This window comes from Callithrix jacchus, chromosome 6, assembly GCF_049354715.1.
Source record: "Callithrix jacchus isolate 240 chromosome 6, calJac240_pri, whole genome shotgun sequence".
Classification (NCBI taxonomy): domain Eukaryota; kingdom Metazoa; phylum Chordata; class Mammalia; order Primates; family Cebidae; genus Callithrix; species Callithrix jacchus.
Window position 1 is genome coordinate 25369372 of NC_133507.1, and position 22127 is coordinate 25391498.

Here is a 22127-nt window from a genome sequence, read left to right on the forward strand (position 1 = left end):
AAAATTAGGTACAAAAATTATTTCTTGAAAATCCCTTCCTTTTATTGATTTTATTAATGTTACATAGAAATATAAAGTTTAACACACCATACTTTTACTAATAAATGTAAATAAGAACAAATTACTTTCAGACAATTAAAATAACCAAATATTGATGATTTTCAATAAAGCATATTTTGAAATAATTCTGAAGCCATAAAAGACTAAAATTCACTTTATGCTAAAATAAATCATACTCTCCCATAATGCAATTATTTAATTTTTTTAAAGCAACCACCCAATAAGAGTTTAATTCATTAGGACATTTTTAGCATTTATAAATGCAAGGGAGTGTTTCTACTACACTGGCATCACTCCGTTCCTTAGCACTTATCTTTACACTGGAAGAGGTGAACAGATGATTATGCCCCTGGTGGGGCTAGTCCTGCCTCTGAACAGTGTCTTGGCATGGCAATTAGTTGCAAAATTACCTAAGTGTACCCTAAAGATTTCTTCAGAGCTGTCAGTCTTCCTAAAACTACCCTAGCAAATACTTTTTCCTTTCTCCAAATACAGTTACTTAAACCACTCTATCCCATTGCAAGCTTTCCATTCTCTGTTAAGAATTTCTTGGGTGCTCATAAAGTTTTAGAGGACAAGACTCCTCTCAAAAGTACATACTACTCATAAGCTCAAAGCAAATTAGGTTATTTTACAATCCTTGCTATAGGCGAGAAAATGAGAATTGAGTAAGTAATTATCCCAATTTGAAAAGGAGAAAATAAGTATAAAAATAGATTGTTTTTTTAAACAATCCTCTATATTTATACTTTTACTTTAAGGATTAAAATGTACCATATAGTCTGGTACTCAAACTTTTTGAGAACAGATATCATTTTACAAAGACACTGAGACTCAGAGATATGAGTCAAATAGAAATCTCTATTATTAGAACTTGAACTTGGGCTGGGTATAGTGGCTCATGTCTATAATCCCCGTGCTTTGGAAAACCAAGGCAGGATTCAAAACCAGCCTGGCAAATATAGCAATAACTTGTTTCTAGGAAGTATATATATATATGAAAGCCAGGTGTGGTGGCATACCCTTGTAGTCCCAGCTATGTGGGAGGCTGAGGCAGGAGGATCACTTGAGCTCAGGAGGTTAAGTAAGCCATGATCACGCCACTGGACTCCAGCATGGCTGACAGTGAGACCCTGTCTCTAAAAATAATAATAATTAGTGAGAACTTGAACTCAAGTCCTTTGATTCCCAGCACACAGAGCCTTTCCTTGCCACACCAACCATGTCTCTTGCTAACTTGAACATGGTGAAGAGCAGTGCAGCAGTCTGCATACAGCAACCAAAACGTCACTCAGTGTATGCTGTGTAGATACCCTTTAGTCTGAGTAAATGACTCCTATTGCCTTGGAAGAAGAATCAATGTATCATTTTCAATGTTGTTCTAGATAATCCTGATGTGCCTAATAAATGACAGCTGGTATGTGAATAACCATACACTGCCATAACTATAACAGAATCACAAATGATAATAGACTGGGACAAGCTACCAAGCAGTATGTTGAGTATTAAAATAGTTCACAGGGAATGCATATTAAAGAACAATCTTGGTTAAAATATCAGTACAAAATGGTTTTAAGATTCTGATTTCTTAGAATACATTTCCCATTTTCTTGTTTAAAAATCTAAAAAATGATTTATTACATCATTAATTTTTTCACTACAAAACTGAGTTTTCTCTTGGAAAACAACAACTTGCTAGTAGCTTCCTTTTAAGCACAATTTGGTTATTAGAAGGCCTTCACTGCTGGAGTAATCTTGCGGAAGAATTTATGACCTTGGGAATTTGTATTTTCAAAAATATAGCCTGGAGGAAAGGGATAGCTAGCTGGGCAAATTTCCTGTTTTTTCGGTGTGTATTCTGCAGAGTACATAGTTACATCATCAAATGGAACAGAACTCTTAAAAGCAATATTTAAAGGTTTGCAACTCTCTGTTGGAATCAATTCATGTGGCACATAGTGAGATCTGAAAGTGCTCAAACCATCAAATTTTCCAGATGGGTTGGGAATCTGCTGCTGCTGCTTCCTAATAAGTCCTTGACGACAACTTTCCCATGCTGGAAAATCTTCCTTCATGGTGCTTTTTCCTTGGAAAGGAAAATAGTTACTTCTTCTATGAGAAACTGGCCTGATGGGAACAACACGGTTGGTCTGATAAGGAACATATTCAAGATGGCTTATGCTGTTTAACAGCATGCTACCTGTAGGAGGCACATACTCTGGTAATTTCTTGACCTCAGGTGGTGGGATTTCCCATGGTTGAAAACTTTCACGGAATTCAGTGCTTCCTTCAAACTGAGCATTTTGGGTCACTCTGGTGGGTACAGGTCTGCAGATTTTTGCAGTTTCACCAACAAGGCCCTGAAAGTCACGCCGGTGAGTTGTGAGATCCTCAAAGCATTGATCAGTCGGTTTGTAAACTTCTTTTGGCCTTTCAAACTTGAGTTCAAACTGATGAGGTATATAATCAAGGCGATGACTTGTAATACCATTAAAAGGGACTGTAGAACGTTTGGCCACAGAGGAAGGTTTAAAGCTTTGCCTAGGCTTTATCTCCTGAGGAACAAAGTCATCCTGAAATGTCGTTGAATTTCCAAATTTCGCAGTAGGGGGGTGATAAGTTTGTTCTGGCTGATAAAGTTTACTTTTATGAATATCCCAAGCTCTATAATCATCTTGAAAATTGAAACAAAACAAAGCAAAACAATTTTAAATGCTGAAGAAAACAACCATCTTCTAAAAATCACACTGGCTTCTCTCATTGCCAAACATCTTTCCATTTCCTTTAGAAATCTAAACAATAGTACCAGAATAAAGTTTCTGATTCCTTTCAGATTTGTTCTTTTTCTTCATTTCCACCTTTCTCTGCCCTTCTCCTCACTTTAATACACATAACTTTCCACTTTCAGATTCATCTGATTACATAACAAAGGAATGGCACATCTGAGCCTGATTGTGGATAGTTCTTGAAAGCCAAAAGGACTGTGTTGTAGGTTAGCACAGAGTTTAGGAGATTATGGTTGTATTCCCAGAGTGGTTGGGATTTTAACTACAACTCACAAAATGCTAAGGTATGTCTGAAATCCAGGGCTTGAATAAAATCAAGTGCCCTCACATGTGGGCAAAAGTAAAACAGGTATTACTCCTTGCTTTGGAGAGACTCATCAAAACAGAGAACATTTTAATTCTGGTATACTCTAGGAAGCCTATAGAACTCCTTGAGCAGGCCGGGTGCAGTGGCTCACACCTATAATCCCAGCACTTTGGGAGGCTGAGGCGGGTGGATCATGAGGTCAAGAGATCGAGACCATCCTGGTCAACAAGATGAAACCCCGTCTCTACTAAAAATACAAAAATCAGCTGGGCATGGTGGTGTGCGCCTGTAGTCCCAGCTACTCGGGAGGCTGAGGCAGGAGAATTGTTTGAACCCAGGAGGTGGAGGTTGCGGTGAGCTGAGATCGTGCCATTACACTCCAGTCTGGGTAACAACAGCAAAACTCCGTCTCAAAAATAAATAAATAAATAAATAAATAACTCCTTAAGCAAAGATACAGGGTAAATTGTGCTATCCCATAAAGATCACTGGCTTCAACTTTCCCCTCATGAAAGGCATTCCCAAAAGATAGAGGGCCATCTAGAGGCCAGAGGCCTTAACTGAATGCCTTCAAAGGTGTTTGAAATTGTATTTTGAAGTGACCATCAGAGCAAAGCTCTGGGGTTTGGAAGTTAAACAATCTTTTGCCTACTTCCTTGCAGTTTACCTAGATTATGGAGCATTTGGGGTCACTCTGGTGTATACGGAGTGATGACTTATAATAGCATTACAAGTTGGTAATGGAACACTTCACTAAAACTGAAATATTTATATTTCAACTAAGGATTATTTGTGTTTTCTATTTGTAGACGAGGAAGCTAGTAAGCTAGAAAATACCATAGCATTGACTTCACCCCAAAATATTTATTTCTAAACACAAAAAAAAATTATAAAAGAGAGAAATTTATCATACATGATAATGTACTAAAATCTGGACGAAAGTCTATGCAATGTTTACAGGAAAGGTCAAACCTTGAAAACTTCTTATGCAGATAGCTTTTTCAAATAGAAAAATTGATTATCCATTTCTGCCAAAATGGCCAAGTTTTGGACTAAATGATTAAGTTAGTGATGTTTTGTTGAGTGTACTTGACTCAAGAATAGGCAACCTTTAGGCTGGCAGAAACCTATAGGACAAACTGACAGAACAGATGAGCTAGATCAAGCATTCTTATTCTTGTCAACCTAAAATTGAAAATAATGAGTGAGACAGAAATGGGAAAATTGGAAAGGATGCCAGGAGGTAGAGCCAAACAGCTATGGAAAGCTGAAGTTATATTCAATACCGACCTGTAAAGAAACAGAAATGATATATAGGCAGCGGCAGCCAGTTAGTAAAGTGGCGATCAGAGCAGATGCACGAAGGGAAGTAAAGATGCTGTGAGAGGAATAATGTAGCTCATCGCAGAGGGAAAAGCTTTTCCTTCAAGATCCTTGGGCACCTGGTGGCTTTCCATTTTCAGTGCACTTGAAGCTGTACCAGAGTCTTTTTTTCTTGAGGTACCATAAGGGAACCTCTCTTCTTTGCAAACTAAAGTATAAAAGTATAAGACTATTTTTCATTAACTAAAAGGTATCACAGATGTTACTGAAGGTTTATAGTTCCACACAATCATATAGGTAGAATTCTTGCTGCCAAATAAGAGAAAAAAGATTTTCATTATAAGTGAGTAAACAGAAGAGACTATTTCTCCCTCACCAAACCAGCTTTGGCTTTCAAAATGGAAGAATTTGGACACTAAGAAATGGATGTGGTACCATACAATAGTACAAATATAACTTCTAGATAACAGCAGAAAATTGATTTTCTCCCTATAAATATGCCTATGTTCATATGCCTGGAATATGTATTACCCATTCTGGAATATTTATTAATAACATTCTAGCAATACTTTTAAAATATCATAATATTTATCACCTGTTTTTAGTGTTTTATGTTACTTATGGAAAAAATGAACAGGAAAACAAACATAATGCTGTCCACATCTAATGATATAGTCTGGTTATGTGGCAGCCCTTGTTAGATGTTTCCTCAGCTCACTTTTTATGTCTAGCCACTAAAATCTAGTTAGAAAGTTTATTCTCTTCTGAACAGCTTTTTTTTTTTTCTTTTTTTGAGATGGAGTTTCGCTCTTGTTACCCAGGCTGGAGTGCAATGGCGCGATCTCGGCTCACAGCAACCTCCGCCTCCTGGGTTTGGGCAATTCTGCCTCAGCCTCCCGAGTAGCTGGGATTACAGGCACACGCCACCATGCCCAGCTAATTTTTTGTATTTTTAGTAGAGATGGGGTTTCACCATGTTGACCAGGATGGTCTTGATCTCTTGACCTCGTGATCCACCCACTTTCGGCCTCCCAAAGTGCTGGGATTACAGGCGTGAGCCACTATGCCCGGCTGAATAACTGTTTTATTTTTCTGGTTCAATTTTTTTTTCTCATTTCATACCAGTTTTTAGAATATCCCTCCTCTTTCTATATATATCTATTGGCCATTTGTACGTCTTCTTTGGAAAAATGTCTATTCAGGTACTTTGGTCATTTTTTAAATCCACCTTTTTTCACTATTAGGTTGTGTAAGCTTCGTATTTTTTAAAATACTAACCCCTTATGTGATACATGGTTTGCTCATTATTTTCTACCAAGTCGTAGGTTGCATTTTTCTTTTCTTGATACTTTCCTTGCTGTACAGGCACTTTTTAGTTTGGTGTAATTTATTTGTCTATTTTTGCTTTTGTTTCCTATGTTTTGGGAGTCATATCCAAAAAACCATTGGCAAGGCCAAAGTCAAGGAAATTCCCCATGTTTTCTTCTAGGAGTTTTATGGTTTCAGGTGTTGTGTTTAAGTCTTCAGTTCACTTTAAATTATTTTGTGTATGGAATAAGAAAAAGCTCCAATTTCATTCTTTCACATCTGGATATTCAGTTTTCCCAATACCATTTATTCATTTTAATTTCAGATTCAGGAATTATATGTGAAGGTGTGTTACTTGGGTATATTACATGATGCTGTTTAGGCTTCTAATGATTCCATCATCCAATCAGTGAACACAGTGCCCAACATGTAGTTGTTCAACTGTTGTGCCCTGCTCTCCCTCTATCCTTTTGGAATCTCCAGTGTTTCTTTCCGTCTTTGTGTCCATGTATACCTAATGTTTAACTCCCACTTATAAATGTGAACATGCAGTATTTGGTTTTCTGTTTCTCTGTTAAATGACTTAGAATAATGACCTCCAGTTGTATCTTTGTTGCTGTAAATAACATGATTTAATTTTTTATGGTTGCATAGCACTTGTGTATATATTCTCCATTTTTTATCTGATCCATTGATAGGCACCTGGGTTAATTCCATGTCTTTGCTATTGTGAAAAGTGCTACAATGAATGTGCAAGTGCAGAGAGAATGATTTATTATCCTTTGGATATATACCCAGTAACGGGACTGCTTGGCTGAATGGTAATTCTACTTTTAGTTCTTTGAGTAATTTCCAAACTGCTTTTCACAAAGTCTGGACTAATTTGCATTCCCACCAACAGTATATAAGTGTTCCCTTTTCTCTGCAACCTCACCGGCATCTACTTTTTTTTTGACTTTTTAAATAATTGCCATTCTGACTGGTATGAAATGGTATCTCATTGTGGTTTTCATTTACATCTCTCTGATTGTTAGTGTTGAGAATTTTTTCATGGGTTTGTTGGCCACTTGTATGTTTTCCTTTGAGAATTGTCTTTTCATGTCCTTTGCCTACCTTTTAATGTTATTTTTCTTGTTGATTTAACTTCCTTACAGATTCTGGATATTAATCCCTTGTTGGATGCATAGTTTGTAATATTTTCTCCTCCCGTGCAGACGTTCTCTTTATTTGTCAATTTTTATTGCATTTGCTTTTGAGCACTTAAGATACAAATTCTTTGCCTAAGGCAATGTCTAGAAGAGTATTTACTAGGATTTTTATAGTTTGAGGTCTTGCATTTAAGCCTTTGCATATAATGAGACATAGGAGTGCAGTTTCATCCTTTTGCATATGGTTAGGCACTTTCTCTAGCATCATTTATGGAATAGGGAGTCCTTTCTCCTTTGTTTATTTTTACCAATTTGTTGATAATCAGGTGGTTGCAGGTGTCTGGCTTAATTTCAGGGGTTTCCATTCTGTTGCATTGGTCCATGTGTCTATTTTTGTATGAGTACCATGCTGTTTTGGTTACTGTAGCTTTGTAGCATAGTTTGAAGTTAGGAGATGAAGATGTATTACCTCTGGCTTTGTTCTTTTTGTTTAAGATTGTCTTGGGTACTCAGGCTCTTTTTGGGTTCCATATAAATTTTAGAATAGTTTTTCTCCAATTCTGCAAAAAATTATATTGGTAATTTGGTAGATTGCTTTGGGTTGTATGACATTTTAATGATATAGAATCTTCCAATCCATGATTATAGAATGCATTGCCATTTGTGTAGTCTATATGATTTCTTTCTCCTTGTAGAGATATTTGACCTCCTTGGTTAGCTGGATGCCCAGGTACTGTGTGTGTGTGTGGTTATTGTAAATGCGATTGTGTTCTCAGCTTGTACATTATTGGTGTGTAGCAATGCTACTGATTTTTGTGTATTGATTTTGTATCCTGAGACTTGGCTTAAGTCGTTAATTAGGTTTAGGAGTCTTTTGGTAGAATCTTTAGGGTTTCCCATGTGTAAATTATATTGTCAGCAAAGAGAGATAATTTGATTTCCTCTTTTCCTATTTGGATGCCTTTTCTTTCTCTTGCCTGATTGCTCTGGCTAGCACTTCCAGTACTATGTTGAATATGAGTGATAAGAGTGGGCATCCTTGTCTTGTTCCATTTCTCAAAGGGAATGCTTCCAGTTTTTTGTCCATTCAGTATGATGTTGACTGTGGGTTTGTCATAGATGGCTATTATTATTTTGAGGTATGTTCCTTCAATGCCTAGTTTGTTGAGAGTTTTTTTTTTATCATGAAGGGATGTTGAATTTTGTCAAATGCTTTTTCTGCAATTATTGAGATGATCATGATTTTTGTTTTTAATTCTGTTTATGTGGTAAATCATATATATTGATTTGCATATGTTGGACCATCCCGGCATCCCAGGAATAAAACCCACTTGACTGTGGTGAATTAACTTTTTGATGTGCTGTTGGATTTGTGTGCTAGTATTTTTTTGAGGATTTTTACATCTGTGTTCATGTACAATGGTCTATAGTTTTCTTTTTTGGGTTTTTGTCAGATTTTGGTATCAAAATCATATTAGTTTCATAGAACGAGTCAGGGAGGAGTCCCTCGTCCTCAATTTCTTGGAATACTTTCAGCAGGATTGGTGCCAGCTGTTCTTTGTATGTCTGGTAGAATTCAGCTGTGAACTGAATCAATTTGGTCCAGGGTTCTTACTACTGATTCAATTTCCTTACTTGTTATTGATCTGTTCAGGATTTCTGTTTCTTCCTGGTTCAATCTTGGGAATTTGTGTTTCCAGGAATCTATTCATTTCCTCTAGACTTCCTAGTTTGTGTACATAGAGATGTTCATAATATTCTCTGAGGAGCTTTTGTATTTCTGCGGTATCTGTTGTGATGTCACTTTTGTCATTATTTTATTGTGCTTATGTGGATGTCCTTTTTTTGTTAATCTAGCTAGTGGTCTATCAGCCTTATCTTTTCAAAAAATGAACTTTTTGCTTCATTGATCCTTTGAAGTCTCAATTTCATTCAGTTCTGCTCTGATTTTAATCATTTCTTCTGCTAGATATGGATTTAATTTGTTCTTATTTTGCTCACACTATTGATTGCAAGGTTAGGTTGTTAAAATTTGATATATTTCTATCTTTTTGATGTAGGCATTTAGCGCTATAAACTCTCCTTTTAACTCTGCTTTTGCCACATCCCAGGAGTTTTGGTATGTTGTCTATTTTCATTTATTTCAAATACTTTTTTAATTTATGCCTTAATTTCATTGTTTACCCAAAAGTCAGTCAGGGGCAAGTTGTTTAGTTTCCATGTAAACTAAACATGGTTTTGAGAGGTCCTCTTGGTACTAATTTCTATTTTTATTCTGTGGTCTGAGAAAATGCTTTGTATTATTTCAATGTTTTGAATTTATTGAGACTTGCTTTATGACTGAGAATGTGGACAAACTTAGGGTATGTTCCACGTGCAGATGAGAAGAATGCATATTCTGTGGTTGTTAGGTGCAGTATTCTGCAGGTGCCTATTAAGTCTGATTGGTCAAGCATTGAATTTAAGTCCAGGATTTGTTAGCTTTCTGTTTTGATTATCTGCCTAATGCTGTCAGTGGTGTGTTAAAGTCTCCCATTATTTTTGTGTGATTGTCAAAGTCTTTTCTTAGGTCTAGAAACATTTGTTTTATAAATCTGAGTGCATCTATAACACATTTAGGATAGTTATTTGTTCTCATTGAATTGCACTCTTTATTATTATATAATTAATGCCCTTCTTTGTCCCTTTTTGGTTGTTGTTGGTTTAAAGTCAATTTTATGTTTATGTGTTTTATGTATTTTATCTGCTACAAAAATAGCAACTCCTGCTTTTTTTTGTTTTCTATTTGTGTAGTAGATCTTTCTCCATCTTCTATTTTGAGCCTATGGGTGTAACTGCATGTGAGATGGGTCTCTCAAAGATAGCAAAACAATGGGTAGTTTTTTTTTTTAACTCAGTTTGCCACTCTATGTCTTTCAAGGAGAACATTTAGGCCATTTACATTCAAGTTTAATATTGATACATGGGGTTTTGTTCCTGTTATACACAATGTTGTTAGCTAGTTGTTTTGTAGTCTTGATCATATAGTTGCTTTGTAGGGTCTGTGGGCTATGTGTGTGCAAGCCAACACCACTTACTGAAAAGACTATTCTTTCTCCATTGTGTATTCTTGGCACTCTTGTCAAAAATTAGTTAGCTATGTTTGGGTTTATTCTAGGTTTTCTATTCTGTTTGATTGATCTACATGTCTATTCCTATGCTGGTACTGTATTATTTTGATTACTATAGCTTTGTAATTTAATTTGAAATCACAAAGTGTGATGCCTGAAACTTGCCCTTCTTTCTCAAGACTGCTTTGGCTATCTTTGGCTATCACGTGGAGTCTTTTGTGACTCCACATGAATTTCAGAATTATTTTTGTATTTCTGTGAAAAATGCTGTTGGAATTTTGATAGAGATTTCATTAATTCTATTGATTGCTTTGGATGGTATGAACATTTCAACAATATCAATTCTTCCAATCCATGAACATAAGATATTTCCATTTACTTATGTCTTCTTCAATGTCTTTCAACAGTGTTTTATATTTTTAATGTACAGATCTTTTACCTCCTTGGCTATCAATTGTAAAGTTTCTAAATGCCAACAACCATGCTACAATCTGGATCTCTGTGTTCCCTACAATGGCTAGTACAGAGCAGGGTAACCCCAGAACATGTTTATAAAATCAAATGCTTTCCTATTTTATGATCTCCATTTTAATATATACAAATTTCTAAGTCGAGGCTGCTGGGGGAAAAACATTTTTGTTGAGGAGTCACCAGTTTCATAAAGCCACACCTCCAGAATCTAAACGTTGTCCTGTTTACTATTTTGCAGGATCTTTTTTTCCTTATATCTCATTTCTTTCTTGCCTCCTGTCTAACTCTAAAAGGACAGTGAGAGTATCTTCCCATTGTGACTTCTCTTCAGCTGCAGAATTGTTCTTAAACAGGTTCTCTACAAAACCTACAGTACAATCATACAGACTGTAGAAGTACAGCCTTGGCCCTTAATATTTTTGTTGTCTCATGCCTGAAAACCTGAAATACAAAATATCACCTTTGCTGACTAAGAAAGTTCAGGAGTGAGAATGCCAGAGGAACTCAAAATTCCTTACCCTTGAACTATAACTATAGGAATGGAAGTATTGGAATCGACAGGAAACCCAGGTCATGGAAAGCTAGTAGCATTGGTCTAAGTGTGTGTGTGTTATGTATACATGTTCCCAGCATCAGGGGACATCAGTATTACTAATATGTTTCTTATGGATCTTGTAGAAAAACAGAAAATCTTACAATGGTTGTGTAAAAGGCCAAATATAGTCATTTTCATCAACTATCTTTTATGTCAAATTTCACACAGTACATTTTCTCCTATGCATATCAATCAATCTATATATCAACAATTACTATATGCTAAATTTAATTATAATATACTTCTTCACCATTCACAAAGTATTCCCAATTTGTTCTTTGTGTAGCATGTTATGTGCTCAAAAGATTTAAAAAACAGAACACTGTTCTTGATCTCCCTAATGGGTAGGCTTATAGATGAAAGTATATTGATATCCTTACACTTTACTTACCCATTGAATGGGTAGGCATGAAACTTAAAGAAAAAGTATGCATTTAGCTATTACCTAAAGTATGAATCATTACTTTGATTATTGATGGTATCACTCTTACAAGTGTTTTATATTAGGACATATTCATTCAGCTATTTTACATACCCAGTGGAATTAATGTAATCCTATATATGTAATTACATTATTAACAAAAAGATAAAAAAAGAATATCTATCATAAATCAAAATGAAAATAGGCCTAACATACTCTATTTTTAGGCCAGGTGTGGTGGCTCAAGACTGTAATCCCAGCACTTTGGGAGGCCAAGGCAGGAGTTTGAGAACAGCCCGGCCAACATGGTGAAACCCTATCTCTACTTAAAGTACAAAAATCTGCTAGGCCTTGTGGCAGGTGCCTGTGATCCCAGCTATTCAGGAGGCTGAGGCAGGAGAATTGCTTGAACCCGGAAGACAGAGGTTGCAGTGAGCTACTTTGGCTCACTGCACTCTAGCCTGCGCAACAGAGTGAGACCCCATCTCAAAAAAAAAAAAAAAAAGCCTATTTTTAAAAATCAAAGACTCCATTACTCAAAAATACTAGAATATTTTAAAATTGGGTTTTTGGGCCAGGTGCAGTGGCTCATGCCTTTAATCCAAGCACTTTTGGAGGCTAAGGTGGGTAGATCACTTGAGGTCAGGAGTTCATGACCAGCCTGGCCAACATGGTGAAACCCCACCTCTACTAAACATACAAAAAATTAGCTCGGGGTGGAGGCACGCACCTGCAATCCTAGCTACTTGGGAGGCTGAGGAATGAGAATCGCTTTAACCCAGGAGGCGGAGGTTGCAGTGAGCCAAGATCACACCATTTCACTCCAGCCTGGGCGACAGAATGAAACTCTGTCTCAAAAACACACACACACACACACACACACACACACACACACACACACACAATAAAAACCAGGGTTTTTGGAAAGGAAAACATATATGGCCCAACTCCTACCCCACTAAGTCAACTGCCTGCAAAGAGAAAGTATTCTCACCCTTCCACCATGCCAGAATTCTTAAAGGAGCAGGACCCCTATGTGGTAGTCCAGCACTGTCTGTAATGGGGTAGATAAGCCTTCTAATTCTAAGGCTCAGTATCAGGAATAGGAATTGCCTGCTTACAAATGAAAGCTTTATCTGCTATTCTGTCCTTCATCAGTATAAAACTAATATTTTGCTTCTCCATCTGGTAACTCTTGCTTTATAGGCTGGTTTAGGACTTGAATGGAGAAGAGCATTGCTATTTATTTGACCTCAAAGATACCAATACTCTCAGTAGAGTTTCAACTCTTTCTAGGATGGGAAGAAAAGAACAATGCCAACTAAATGTGACATGAAGCGACAAATGGTACATAATGCTTGTTTAATGGCATCCTTTGTTTTTCATGTTTTAAGACAGAGAAAACTAGTAAAGTAGACGAATTTGGATGGGAAATGGGGTCAGAAACTGGGTCTTTTAACTCTCAATCACATGGTCCATTTTGCTTTGTTACTATACAATACTATTTTGCCAAAGCGAAATGTTCTGTCCTAAGCCACTGAGGCTGTTTGGCAGCCCACCAAAATTATAATTTGACATTAGATGTTAAAGCTAGAAGCAAGTTTTAGTGTTTTGGCTCCTTCATTTTTGAAATGGCAAGTTACCTTTATAGGTTGGGACAGTGTCCAACTTTCCTTTTTTAACTTGTTGTCTCTCCGAAGGCCGGACTATTGCCACAGGCTGCACTTTGTATGAATTAAAATCCCGTTTGTAGGTAGTACCAAGATCGATCTTCCCTTGTTTTGGTTTATACTCTTCTGGCACATGGCGAGGCTGTTTAACTATTTCATAAGGACGATAATCCGACCTGAAATATATCAATTTGAACCATAGCCTCACCAGTTCTTTTATTTCTAATTATTTCAATGAAGTATAGAAAATGTCAAGGCTTTTTTTTACTTGAAAAGTCTGAGAAGATAATTAAAATGGTAATAGTTGATCAACTACTTGAAGGAAGTAACTGAATTTCTAATAAGGTCCTATCTAGTGATTAAATACCTTGAGAAAAGTAAATATATCAGAAATCCTACTTTTTAAAACATCATTACAATAGACCTCAGTAAATATTATCCTCAAGTAATTGATTTTTTTTCTAATCTGGAAGGAAATTTCAGATAAAATTTACTAAACCTGAAAGGTTTAGAAAATATATTCCCCCTGAATCCACTTTGTCAAAGTATTTATTCATCCTCCTTAAAGATTCCAGCAAACTATTTTGGCATACTTTCTTCTTTTTTAATTCTTTCTGTGTTCCCACTTATTGTTAAATGATTAGTAATTCTGGTCTTTAGACATAAATCACATTCAGATTATAGATGTGAGTGTTCCTCATCTTTGGATCTCCCAGAGGTCCTCGTCATGGTTGGATGCCAGATGGTAATGTAGCCAACCTGGGCACTATATAACATTATGTGACAGATGCAGAACTGCAGACACTCAGGTAAAAACTGAGGAATGGAGAAGACTGTCAATTTTACCTTATAAATATCTCTCAAATCAAACTACTTTTCTCCACATCTGATCACACTTAAGCTGATCAGATGGTATAGGTCCAAATCCTGGCTCTGTCATTTACTAGCTGCAGGACCTTGGATAACTTCATTAACCTGTTTATGCCCCAGTTTCTTTTCTTTTCGAGATGGAGTCTAGTTCTGTCGCCAGGCTGGAGTGCAGTGGCGTGATCTTGGCTCACTGCAACCTCCGACTCCCTGGTTCAAGTGATTCTCCTGCCTCAGCCTCCCGAGTAGCTGGGACTACAGGCGCATACCCCTTTAGCAGAGACGGGGTTTCACCATGTTGGCCAGGATGGTCTCAAGCTCTTGACCTCGTGATCTGCCTGCCTTGGCCTCCCAAAGTGCCCCAGTTTCTTTATATATAAAATGGGACAATAATACCTTTTATCTCACAGAATTGTTTTAAGGATACACACACATGCTTTGAAGACTGCTTGGTACACAGTAAAATCAACATACTAGTGACTACTATTACTACTCCAAGACTTTGTGTTGCTTTTTTCTTCTGGACTATACTGGCACATCACACATTTTATGAATAAACTATCTTGTATTAATCAGTATTGGTTGCATACATCTGTCTAAGTTCCCTAAAATAAACCAAAACCCTCACTGAATTCTTCTTCTATATACAACATAACTTCTTAGACTGATTAACTGTTTTCTCACCCCCTCTAATCCACTACAATCTGGTTTCCAGCACTGCCACTTCCCTAATACAGCTCTAAGGTTCACGATGTCTTCCATGTGATTAGATTCATCAAACATTTTTAGTCCTTACCTTACTTGACCTCCCCAACAGTAATTGATGTTATTGTTCACACTGTTTCTAGGAAACTTTCTCTTCCTGGTCTCCTGATTATTTCTTTCCAGTCTCTAATAGAGCTTCATCTACCTCTACTTGGTCATTAAATAAATGTTAGCATTCCTCAAGACTTGGAACTACCTACACATTCTTCTTTTCATCCAGTTTCACTCCTAAGGATAACTCTTCTCCCACAGCTTTGATTACTACCTTGATCGAAATAACTCTCAAATTTACATCTCGGCTTAGACCTCTTCTTTAAGCTCCATACCAGTATCTACAATGGTCTCTAGAATATTCAATGGCAACTCAAAACTTAATATGCCCCAAATCAATTCGCTATTTCCTCTCAATAAATATGGTCCTTTTTGTTTGTTCTGTATTTACATGAATGCTGTCATCATCCTTTTAGATGCATAGTCAGAAATCTAGTTCTCACCTTTTATACCTCACCTCTCTCCCTCATGTAGTCCATCACCAAATACTGTCAATTTTGCCTCACAAATACCAAATCTAATCACTTTACTCCACGTCTGTTACCACCATAATATGCAAAGTTTTAAAAATTGCTGTTTTGAATCATTTTAATAGCTTCCTAAACTCATTTATCCACATCCACTATAGTTCTCCCTCCAATCTTTCTCCACATAGCACCTGAAGTAATAGTTTCTCAGGTAAATCTGATCAGGTCATTCTTGCCCCTACCTCCCCCATTCCACCCTGCACCAAATACACACACACACACACACACACACGGAAAAGAAATCTTCATGGCTTATTACTGTAAGGACATAGACAACACTGAACATGGCTTAAAGGCTCTGCCTGGCCTCCTTCACTAGCCTTGGCTCTCACTGTGCTGCTTCTTCTTGCATTCTCTGCTCCAGCTGGCCCTTTGAGAATTTCTTACTTTCCATGCTCCTTCCCACTACATGCTACTCTCTTTCTCTGCTTGAAATGCATTTCCTTCCCCCTCTTAATCAATTTAATATCCTTCAGGTTTTTATTATTCCCTGATGAAGTCACACTCTTCATCTGGCTGTCAAGGTACCTGTGCCTATTCTTCATAGATTTAATCACTGTTGCAATTTTAGACTATTTTGAGTAATGTTTTTGATTATCATCTCTAACAGATTGTAACATCTGTCAGCACGGAGATCATGAGTGCTTTTGCTATCACTGTATCCCAGGCATCTAGTATAGTGCTTGATGCTTAATAATTTTTTATTTAATGGATGAAGAGTAGTAGAAATAACATACCTCTGATCTCGAGACATCAGAATTGTTCCTTGCTCTTCCCAAATAGGAGCTAGAGGGGAATAGGCTAAAATACAGTCAGGAAGTGGGAGAATTAGGGAAAGAAAAGCAGAGAGAAAGCTTAGAAGTCTCAGTCTCTCTGGTTAGACTAGTTACGTGTTAGAAAGTATACCTCCAAACCCAAAGCAGGTTTCTATGGAGTAGTAGAGGGTGAATGCAATCTTATTCCTCTGATAGATCCTAAAACATTTTATGTGTTTAGAATCCTACTCCTTCAGGGCAAACTTCCTGCCAACTCTGGCAGTTATCTAACTGAGCTATAACTGTACATAAAAGATCTCAAATCTTGTACAAGTACAGATACCTCTTTACACAGTCACTTCCTGTACTATAGAAAGGTACAGAAAGTTTGTTTATACAGATAAATCCATGCTGTACTGCCTAGTCAACACAGTCGACATGAAGGAGTCAAGCAAGAGTTTCAAGTTCCTAGATTATGACTCTTAGAAATACTAGGTGGGGCACAGTGGCTCACGCCTGTAATCCCAGCACTTTGGGAGGCCGAGGCAGGTGGATCACAAGGTCAAGAGATCGAGACCATCCTGGTCAACATGGTGAAACCCCGTCTCATACAAAAAATTAGCTGGGCATGGTGGCGCGTGCCTGTAATCCCAGCTACTCAGGAGGCTGAGGTTGCGGTAAGCTGAGATCGCGCCATTGCACTCCAGCCTGGGTAATGGGAGATAAACTCTGTCTCAAAAAAAAAAAAACAGTTTCCTGCTGGGCACAGTGGCTCATACCTGTAATCCTAGCACTTTGGGAGGCCAAAGAGGGTGGATTGCCTGATCTCAGGAGTTCAAGACCAGCCTGGGCAATACGGTAAAACCCCGTCTCTATTAAAATACAAAAAATTAGCCAGGCATAGCGGCATGTGCCTGTAGTCCCAGCTACTCAGGAGCCTGGGGCAGGAGAACTGCTAGGACTGGGGAGGTAGAGATCGCAGGGAGCCAAGATCGTGCCAGTGCACTCCAGCCTGGTTGACAGAGTGGGACTCCATCTCAAAAAAAAATGCAATTTCCTGGGACCCACTGGCTCTTTTAGATGGAGCTCTGGAATCTGCCATTTTAACACTTCTAGATGGCACTAATGCACACCAAAATCTGAGGACTAAATAAAATCTTCCATCTTTGGAGGAGCCCATACACCTACAGAAGTAACTAGATTCACCAAAATATTATTACTGCAACAAATGGCTGAAATGTTAAAGAAATATTAGACTAAAAGTTTAAAAGTCTCCACCTTTGTTATATAAATAGAATGAGCTCCATCTCAAATGAAATGAAAGTAGCTAACACCAAAATCTAAAGCTGTTACAGAGTATTTTAAAAACTCAAAATTATAGCAATGTGATGTCTGAGTTCCTTGAAAGCAGGAACTTCAACTTGTGAAAGGAAAATAAATCTTAGGTCCCCAAAATCACTAATCAAAGGGGAAAGTCAAGTGGGAACCGCTTAGGGCCAACCTGCCTCCAGTTCTATTGAGAGTCACCACTCTGCTGAGATAAATGCATATCTATTTGCTTCCTTTGGAGAGGCTAATCAGAAACTCAAAAGAATGCAACCATTTATCTCTTATCTACCTATGACCTGCAAGCTCCCTCCCAGCCTCCAGTTGTCCCACCTTTCTGGACCTAACCAATATTCATCTTATACATATGTTGACTGATGTGTGTCTCCCTAAAACATACAAAACCAAACTGCTCTGACCACCTTGGGCACACATTATTGGGACCTCCAGAGGCTGTGTCACTGGCATGAGCCCTCAACCCTGGCAAAATAAACTTTCTAAATTAACTGAGACCTGTCTCAGGTATTTGGGGTTCACAAACTTACTGACATTTTTATATTTAACACCAAGATTGTAGCTTGAATATAGTATACAATTAACAGTTTAAATAATGAGTAAACCTAGTACTTAAGCCACCTAACCCTCAAAAATACAGAGAGATCAAAAAAGGTAAGTCCAAATGAAAAGTATAGGCTTAAGAGGATTTTTGTCCATCACTCACTGAACAAATATTGAGTACCTACTATGTGCTAGTAGGCACTGTGTTAGTTTTCTGGAAATAGAACACTGAGATAACAATAGACTTAGTTTCTGCTTTCATGGAACACTGAAACTAATCTAAAGATAAATAATAAGGTGCTTTGGGAACTTACTTAGGAGAATTTTACCTAATCTGAACACTGGATGAAGTATCAGAGAAGGCTTTTTCAAGTGATAGTTGAGATCTACAGACTTACAGAGCACTAGCTAGGAAAGGGAAGGAAAATTGCAGGTAGGGAAAACAGTATCTTGGAGGACTATGAGACAAGGGAAACCTGGCACTTTCAAGGAAATAAAAAATGGCCCATAGGATTGTTATAGTGAACCCCAAGTTTCTCTTCAAAGATTCAGTATGTCAGTATGTTCAGCTCTTATTCTTTAATTCTCTGTTTTAAAGTTTAACTTCCTTGTACTTCCAGTAAACAACCTTCTTCTCCACAGGTTCTAATCAGTAGTTCACATCTGCTCCACCCACCACCAGAAGAGCTGAGAGAAAAATAAGTAAAGCAAATAGTTACTGAATATTTACTTAAATGTAGTTATTCCTTCCATTTTACCAGAGCATGCTCGAATTTCTTGCTTGGGTTTAAGACTCTGAGGTGGAAGAACATTGTCATACATATGATATTTTTCCAAATATTCAGTAGTAGGGCAAAACACCCCAGATTTTTCATAAATCCTTGTGGTTCCATGTGGACAATGATGTCGCCTGTGCAAAAAATAAACTGAAAGATTATTTAACCTTAAAAACATTTTGTGTTGTAATTGCATTTTAATCAGAGACCTCCAATAAACTCACAATTTGTAAATTCTAGAGCTTTACTAAAAAAAACAAAAACTGTTTCCTCTGTAATGATGTTTACAAAAACAAATAACGGTCTATCCCTATGTGATGTAAGCACAACAATTAATTGTCTCATAACAATTTAGTGTCTTTTAACACTATAGAAGCTGAAAATCTAATAGCATGGGAGTTTCCCATGCGCATGTAGAAAGGTTCCACGTACAATTTAGGTTTAAATTGTATCCTAAATTTAAACCTAGAATCATGTGAAAACGTGTATTCACATGATAGTTTGATTCAGAACAGAGCTACATAAGGAGAGAGTCAGGGCACAACATGGAATATTTTGCTTGCATGGAATATAATAGAGGCAACAAAAGATCAGAGCTAGTTGTTAGGTGGCATCTTGATTTGCAAGGTGGTTTCCTAACTTGGCAGCTTCTTGAACTTTGAAGAGCTGAGTGATTCTGGAGTCTAAAGCTCTGTTGCAATTTTCTGATTCTGGCAGAGACAGTGGCTCCCTTGTCAGTCCTGTTCTGTGGTAAAATTTTTGGAGGTTTCTCCTGGAAGCTTATTTTGAAAATGATTTCTTCAGTTCTTCCAAGTGAAATATATTCCTTATAAATTCCTTTTTGCCTAAACTAACCAGAGATTATGTTATCCGTAACTACGAATCTTGACCAATATATCATATAAGCTAATAGTATACAGTTATTTAAGAGAATGAGGGTGGTCTTTATGCATGGTCATTGCAAGATGGTGATACTGTAAATAGTAAAAAAACAGACTGTAGAATAGTATGCTCAGAATATTCTCTTTCTTGGTTAAAAAAAAAAAATCAATGCATATGTAAAACAACTCTTAAAAAATATTTGTTAGGCCAGGCGCGGTGGCTCACGCCTATAATCCCAGCACTTTGGGAGGCCAAGGCGGGTGGATCACGAGGTCAAGAGATCGAGACCATGCTGGTCAACATGGTGAAACCCCGTCTCTACTAAAAATACAAAAAAAATTAGCTGGGCATGGTGGTGCGTGCCTGTAATCCCAGCTACCCAGGTGGCTGAAGCAGGAGAATTGCTTGAACCCAGAAGGCAGAGGTTGCCATGAGTCGAGATCCTGCCATTGCACTCCAGCCTGGGTAACAAGAGTGAAACTCCATCTCCAAAAAAAAAAAAAAAAAAAAAACAACATTTGTTATCTGTGGAAGATAGAGTTATGAACGCATAGATATTTTTGCTTAGATTTTTTTTTTTAATTTTTTTTTTGAGACGGAGTTTCGCTCTTGTTACCAAGACTGGAGTGCAATGGTGTGATCTCGGCTCACTGCAACCTCCGCCTCCTGGGTTCAGGCAATTCTCCTGCCTTAGCCTCCTGAGTAGCTGGGACTACAGGAATGCGCCACCATGCCCAGCTAATTTTTTATATTTTTAGTAGAGACGGGGTTTCACCTTGTTGACCAGGATGGTCTCGATCTCTTGACCTCGTGATCCACCTGCCTCAGCCTCCCAGAGTGCTGGGATTACAAGCTTGAGCCACCGCGCCTGGCTTTTGCTTAGATTTTTATATGACACCTCGTGTATTTATTGCATTAGAAAATAAAGATAAAACCCTTAAAAAAAAAACCACAACCCCCCCAAAAAAAAAACCCAAACAAACAAAAAGTAAAATCACACCATTCCAAGGGTAGCCCTCAACATAATGAAGACTGAATTTCCTAACAGTTGAATGAGAAAGGAACTTACGTTGGATATAAATTAGAAAAAAGTAAAAATTTTCTCCTGCACGCAAGTCCGCAGATTGATACATCCAGTTAATTTGTTGATATTTTAATCTACATCTAATTACGAACTGTTTTTTTGTTTGTTTGTTTGTTTGTTTGAGACGGAGTTTTGCTCTTGCTACCCAGGCTGGAGTGCAATGGCACGATCTCGGCTCACCGCAACCTCCGCCTCCTGGGTTCAAGCAATTCTCCTGCCTCAGCCTCCTGAGTAGCTGGGACTACAGGCACACACCACCATGCCCAGCTAATTTTTGTATTTTTAGTAGAGACGGTGTTTCATCTTGTTGACCAGGATGGTCTCGATCTCTTGACCTCGTGATCCACCCGCCTTGGCCTCCCAAAGTGCTGAGATTATAGGCGTGAGCCACCGCGCCGGGCCTACGAACTATGTTTATTATGAGACTATAAAAAAAAAAAAAAAAAAAAAAAACCAACCCTGCTATCAACACGCAGGTGTTTTCTTTGAAGGTGATTACAAATACGAAGGGACTGACACATTCATATTTATTTAGCAAATAATGATGTAATTCCTGGGTCAACAGTGAAGCTGAGGGAGGAGAAGACTGTGTTTAGAGGTGATGAAAGGTTGTTAGGCAGGACTCACAGATGGATTCTAGGTTTGGGGTCGGGGGCGGGACTACTGTACTGCGTTTTCAGTCAGGCGGATCTCAAAGAAGTGCTGCCTGGACGGGAATGGGAATATGGTTTGGCCGGAAAGACAGAAAGCTGGAGATGAAAGGAAGATGATATGGATTGCAGACTCAGTGCCTGAACACCGCTCTTTTTCATCTTTGTGGTGTGGGATGATAGGATGGAGCTGGTAGAGATGCACTCTCACAGTCGGATCACATCCCGCTACTCACCAGCCTTATATCCCGTCGCTGCTTCACGTATATTATTTACCTGGCCCGGGTGGCATTTAACTTTGCATCCTTGACTGGGAATCTTAGAAGAAACCTTTTGCCCCCAGGTAGCCGGCGAGTGCGGAGCGAGTATTCGTGGAGCGGGATAAGTGGGGATGTCGCTGCGCCCTCGTCCCTTCATCTCCGGGGACAGCCACTCTCAGGGTTTCCGAGGAGCCGGCTCCGTGCACCTAGGCCCTAGGTAGGTTCCCAAGTCACGACCCCCCGCTACACCCGCCGTTTCTTACCCGCAGGTACAAATCTGACACAGACACCAGCTCCTCATGCTCTTGCCTCCCACGGCTGCCTCCGCAGCGCCTCAGCACTTGCAGCTTCTCCACTCTTACTGCGCCCGCCGTAGTCATGGCAGCAGAGAGACGCGCGGTGACGAACGCGGCACCGGCTTCCGGCG

At 38.3% G+C, this 22127-nt stretch overlaps 1 protein-coding gene across 5 annotated transcripts; it reads right to left on the reverse strand.

The window, feature by feature from the left end:
• Positions 1 to 20: 20 nt before the first annotated feature.
• SAXO2 (stabilizer of axonemal microtubules 2) lies at positions 21 to 22094 on the reverse strand. Of its 5 annotated transcripts, none has more exons than XM_035303967.3 (4): positions 21964 to 22094; positions 16147 to 16210; positions 13173 to 13375; positions 21 to 2734 (listed from the first exon to the last, which is right to left on the reverse strand). In XM_035303967.3, exons 2-4 carry the CDS (start codon positions 16161 to 16163, stop codon positions 1788 to 1790), a joined length of 1167 nt encoding a protein of 388 aa, XP_035159858.1. In that variant the 5' UTR covers positions 16164 to 16210; positions 21964 to 22094; the 3' UTR covers positions 21 to 1787. The 5 variants fall into 5 exon arrangements, with proteins under 5 accessions (XP_035159858.1, XP_008996741.1, XP_035159856.1 ...); XM_008998493.5 differs by lacking the exon at positions 16147 to 16210 and adding an exon at positions 18779 to 18958; XM_035303965.3 differs by lacking the exon at positions 21964 to 22094 and adding an exon at positions 18779 to 18913.
• Positions 22095 to 22127: the final 33 nt, after the last annotated feature.

Excerpts from the sequence above, each read along its gene's own strand:
- SAXO2 (XM_017973320.4), bottom strand. The coding sequence starts at position 19,020 with ATGCAATTACAACACAAAATGTTTTTAAGGTTAAATAATCTTTCAGTT. Across the intron at positions 13,376-18,778 it reads GAAGGAATAACTACATTTAA|GTCGGATTATCGTCCTTATG; the intron begins GTAAATATTCAG and ends GATATATTTCAG. Across the intron at positions 2,735-13,172 it reads CACTGTCCCAACCTATAAAG|ATGATTATAGAGCTTGGGAT; the intron begins GTAACTTGCCAT and ends TCAATTTTCAAG.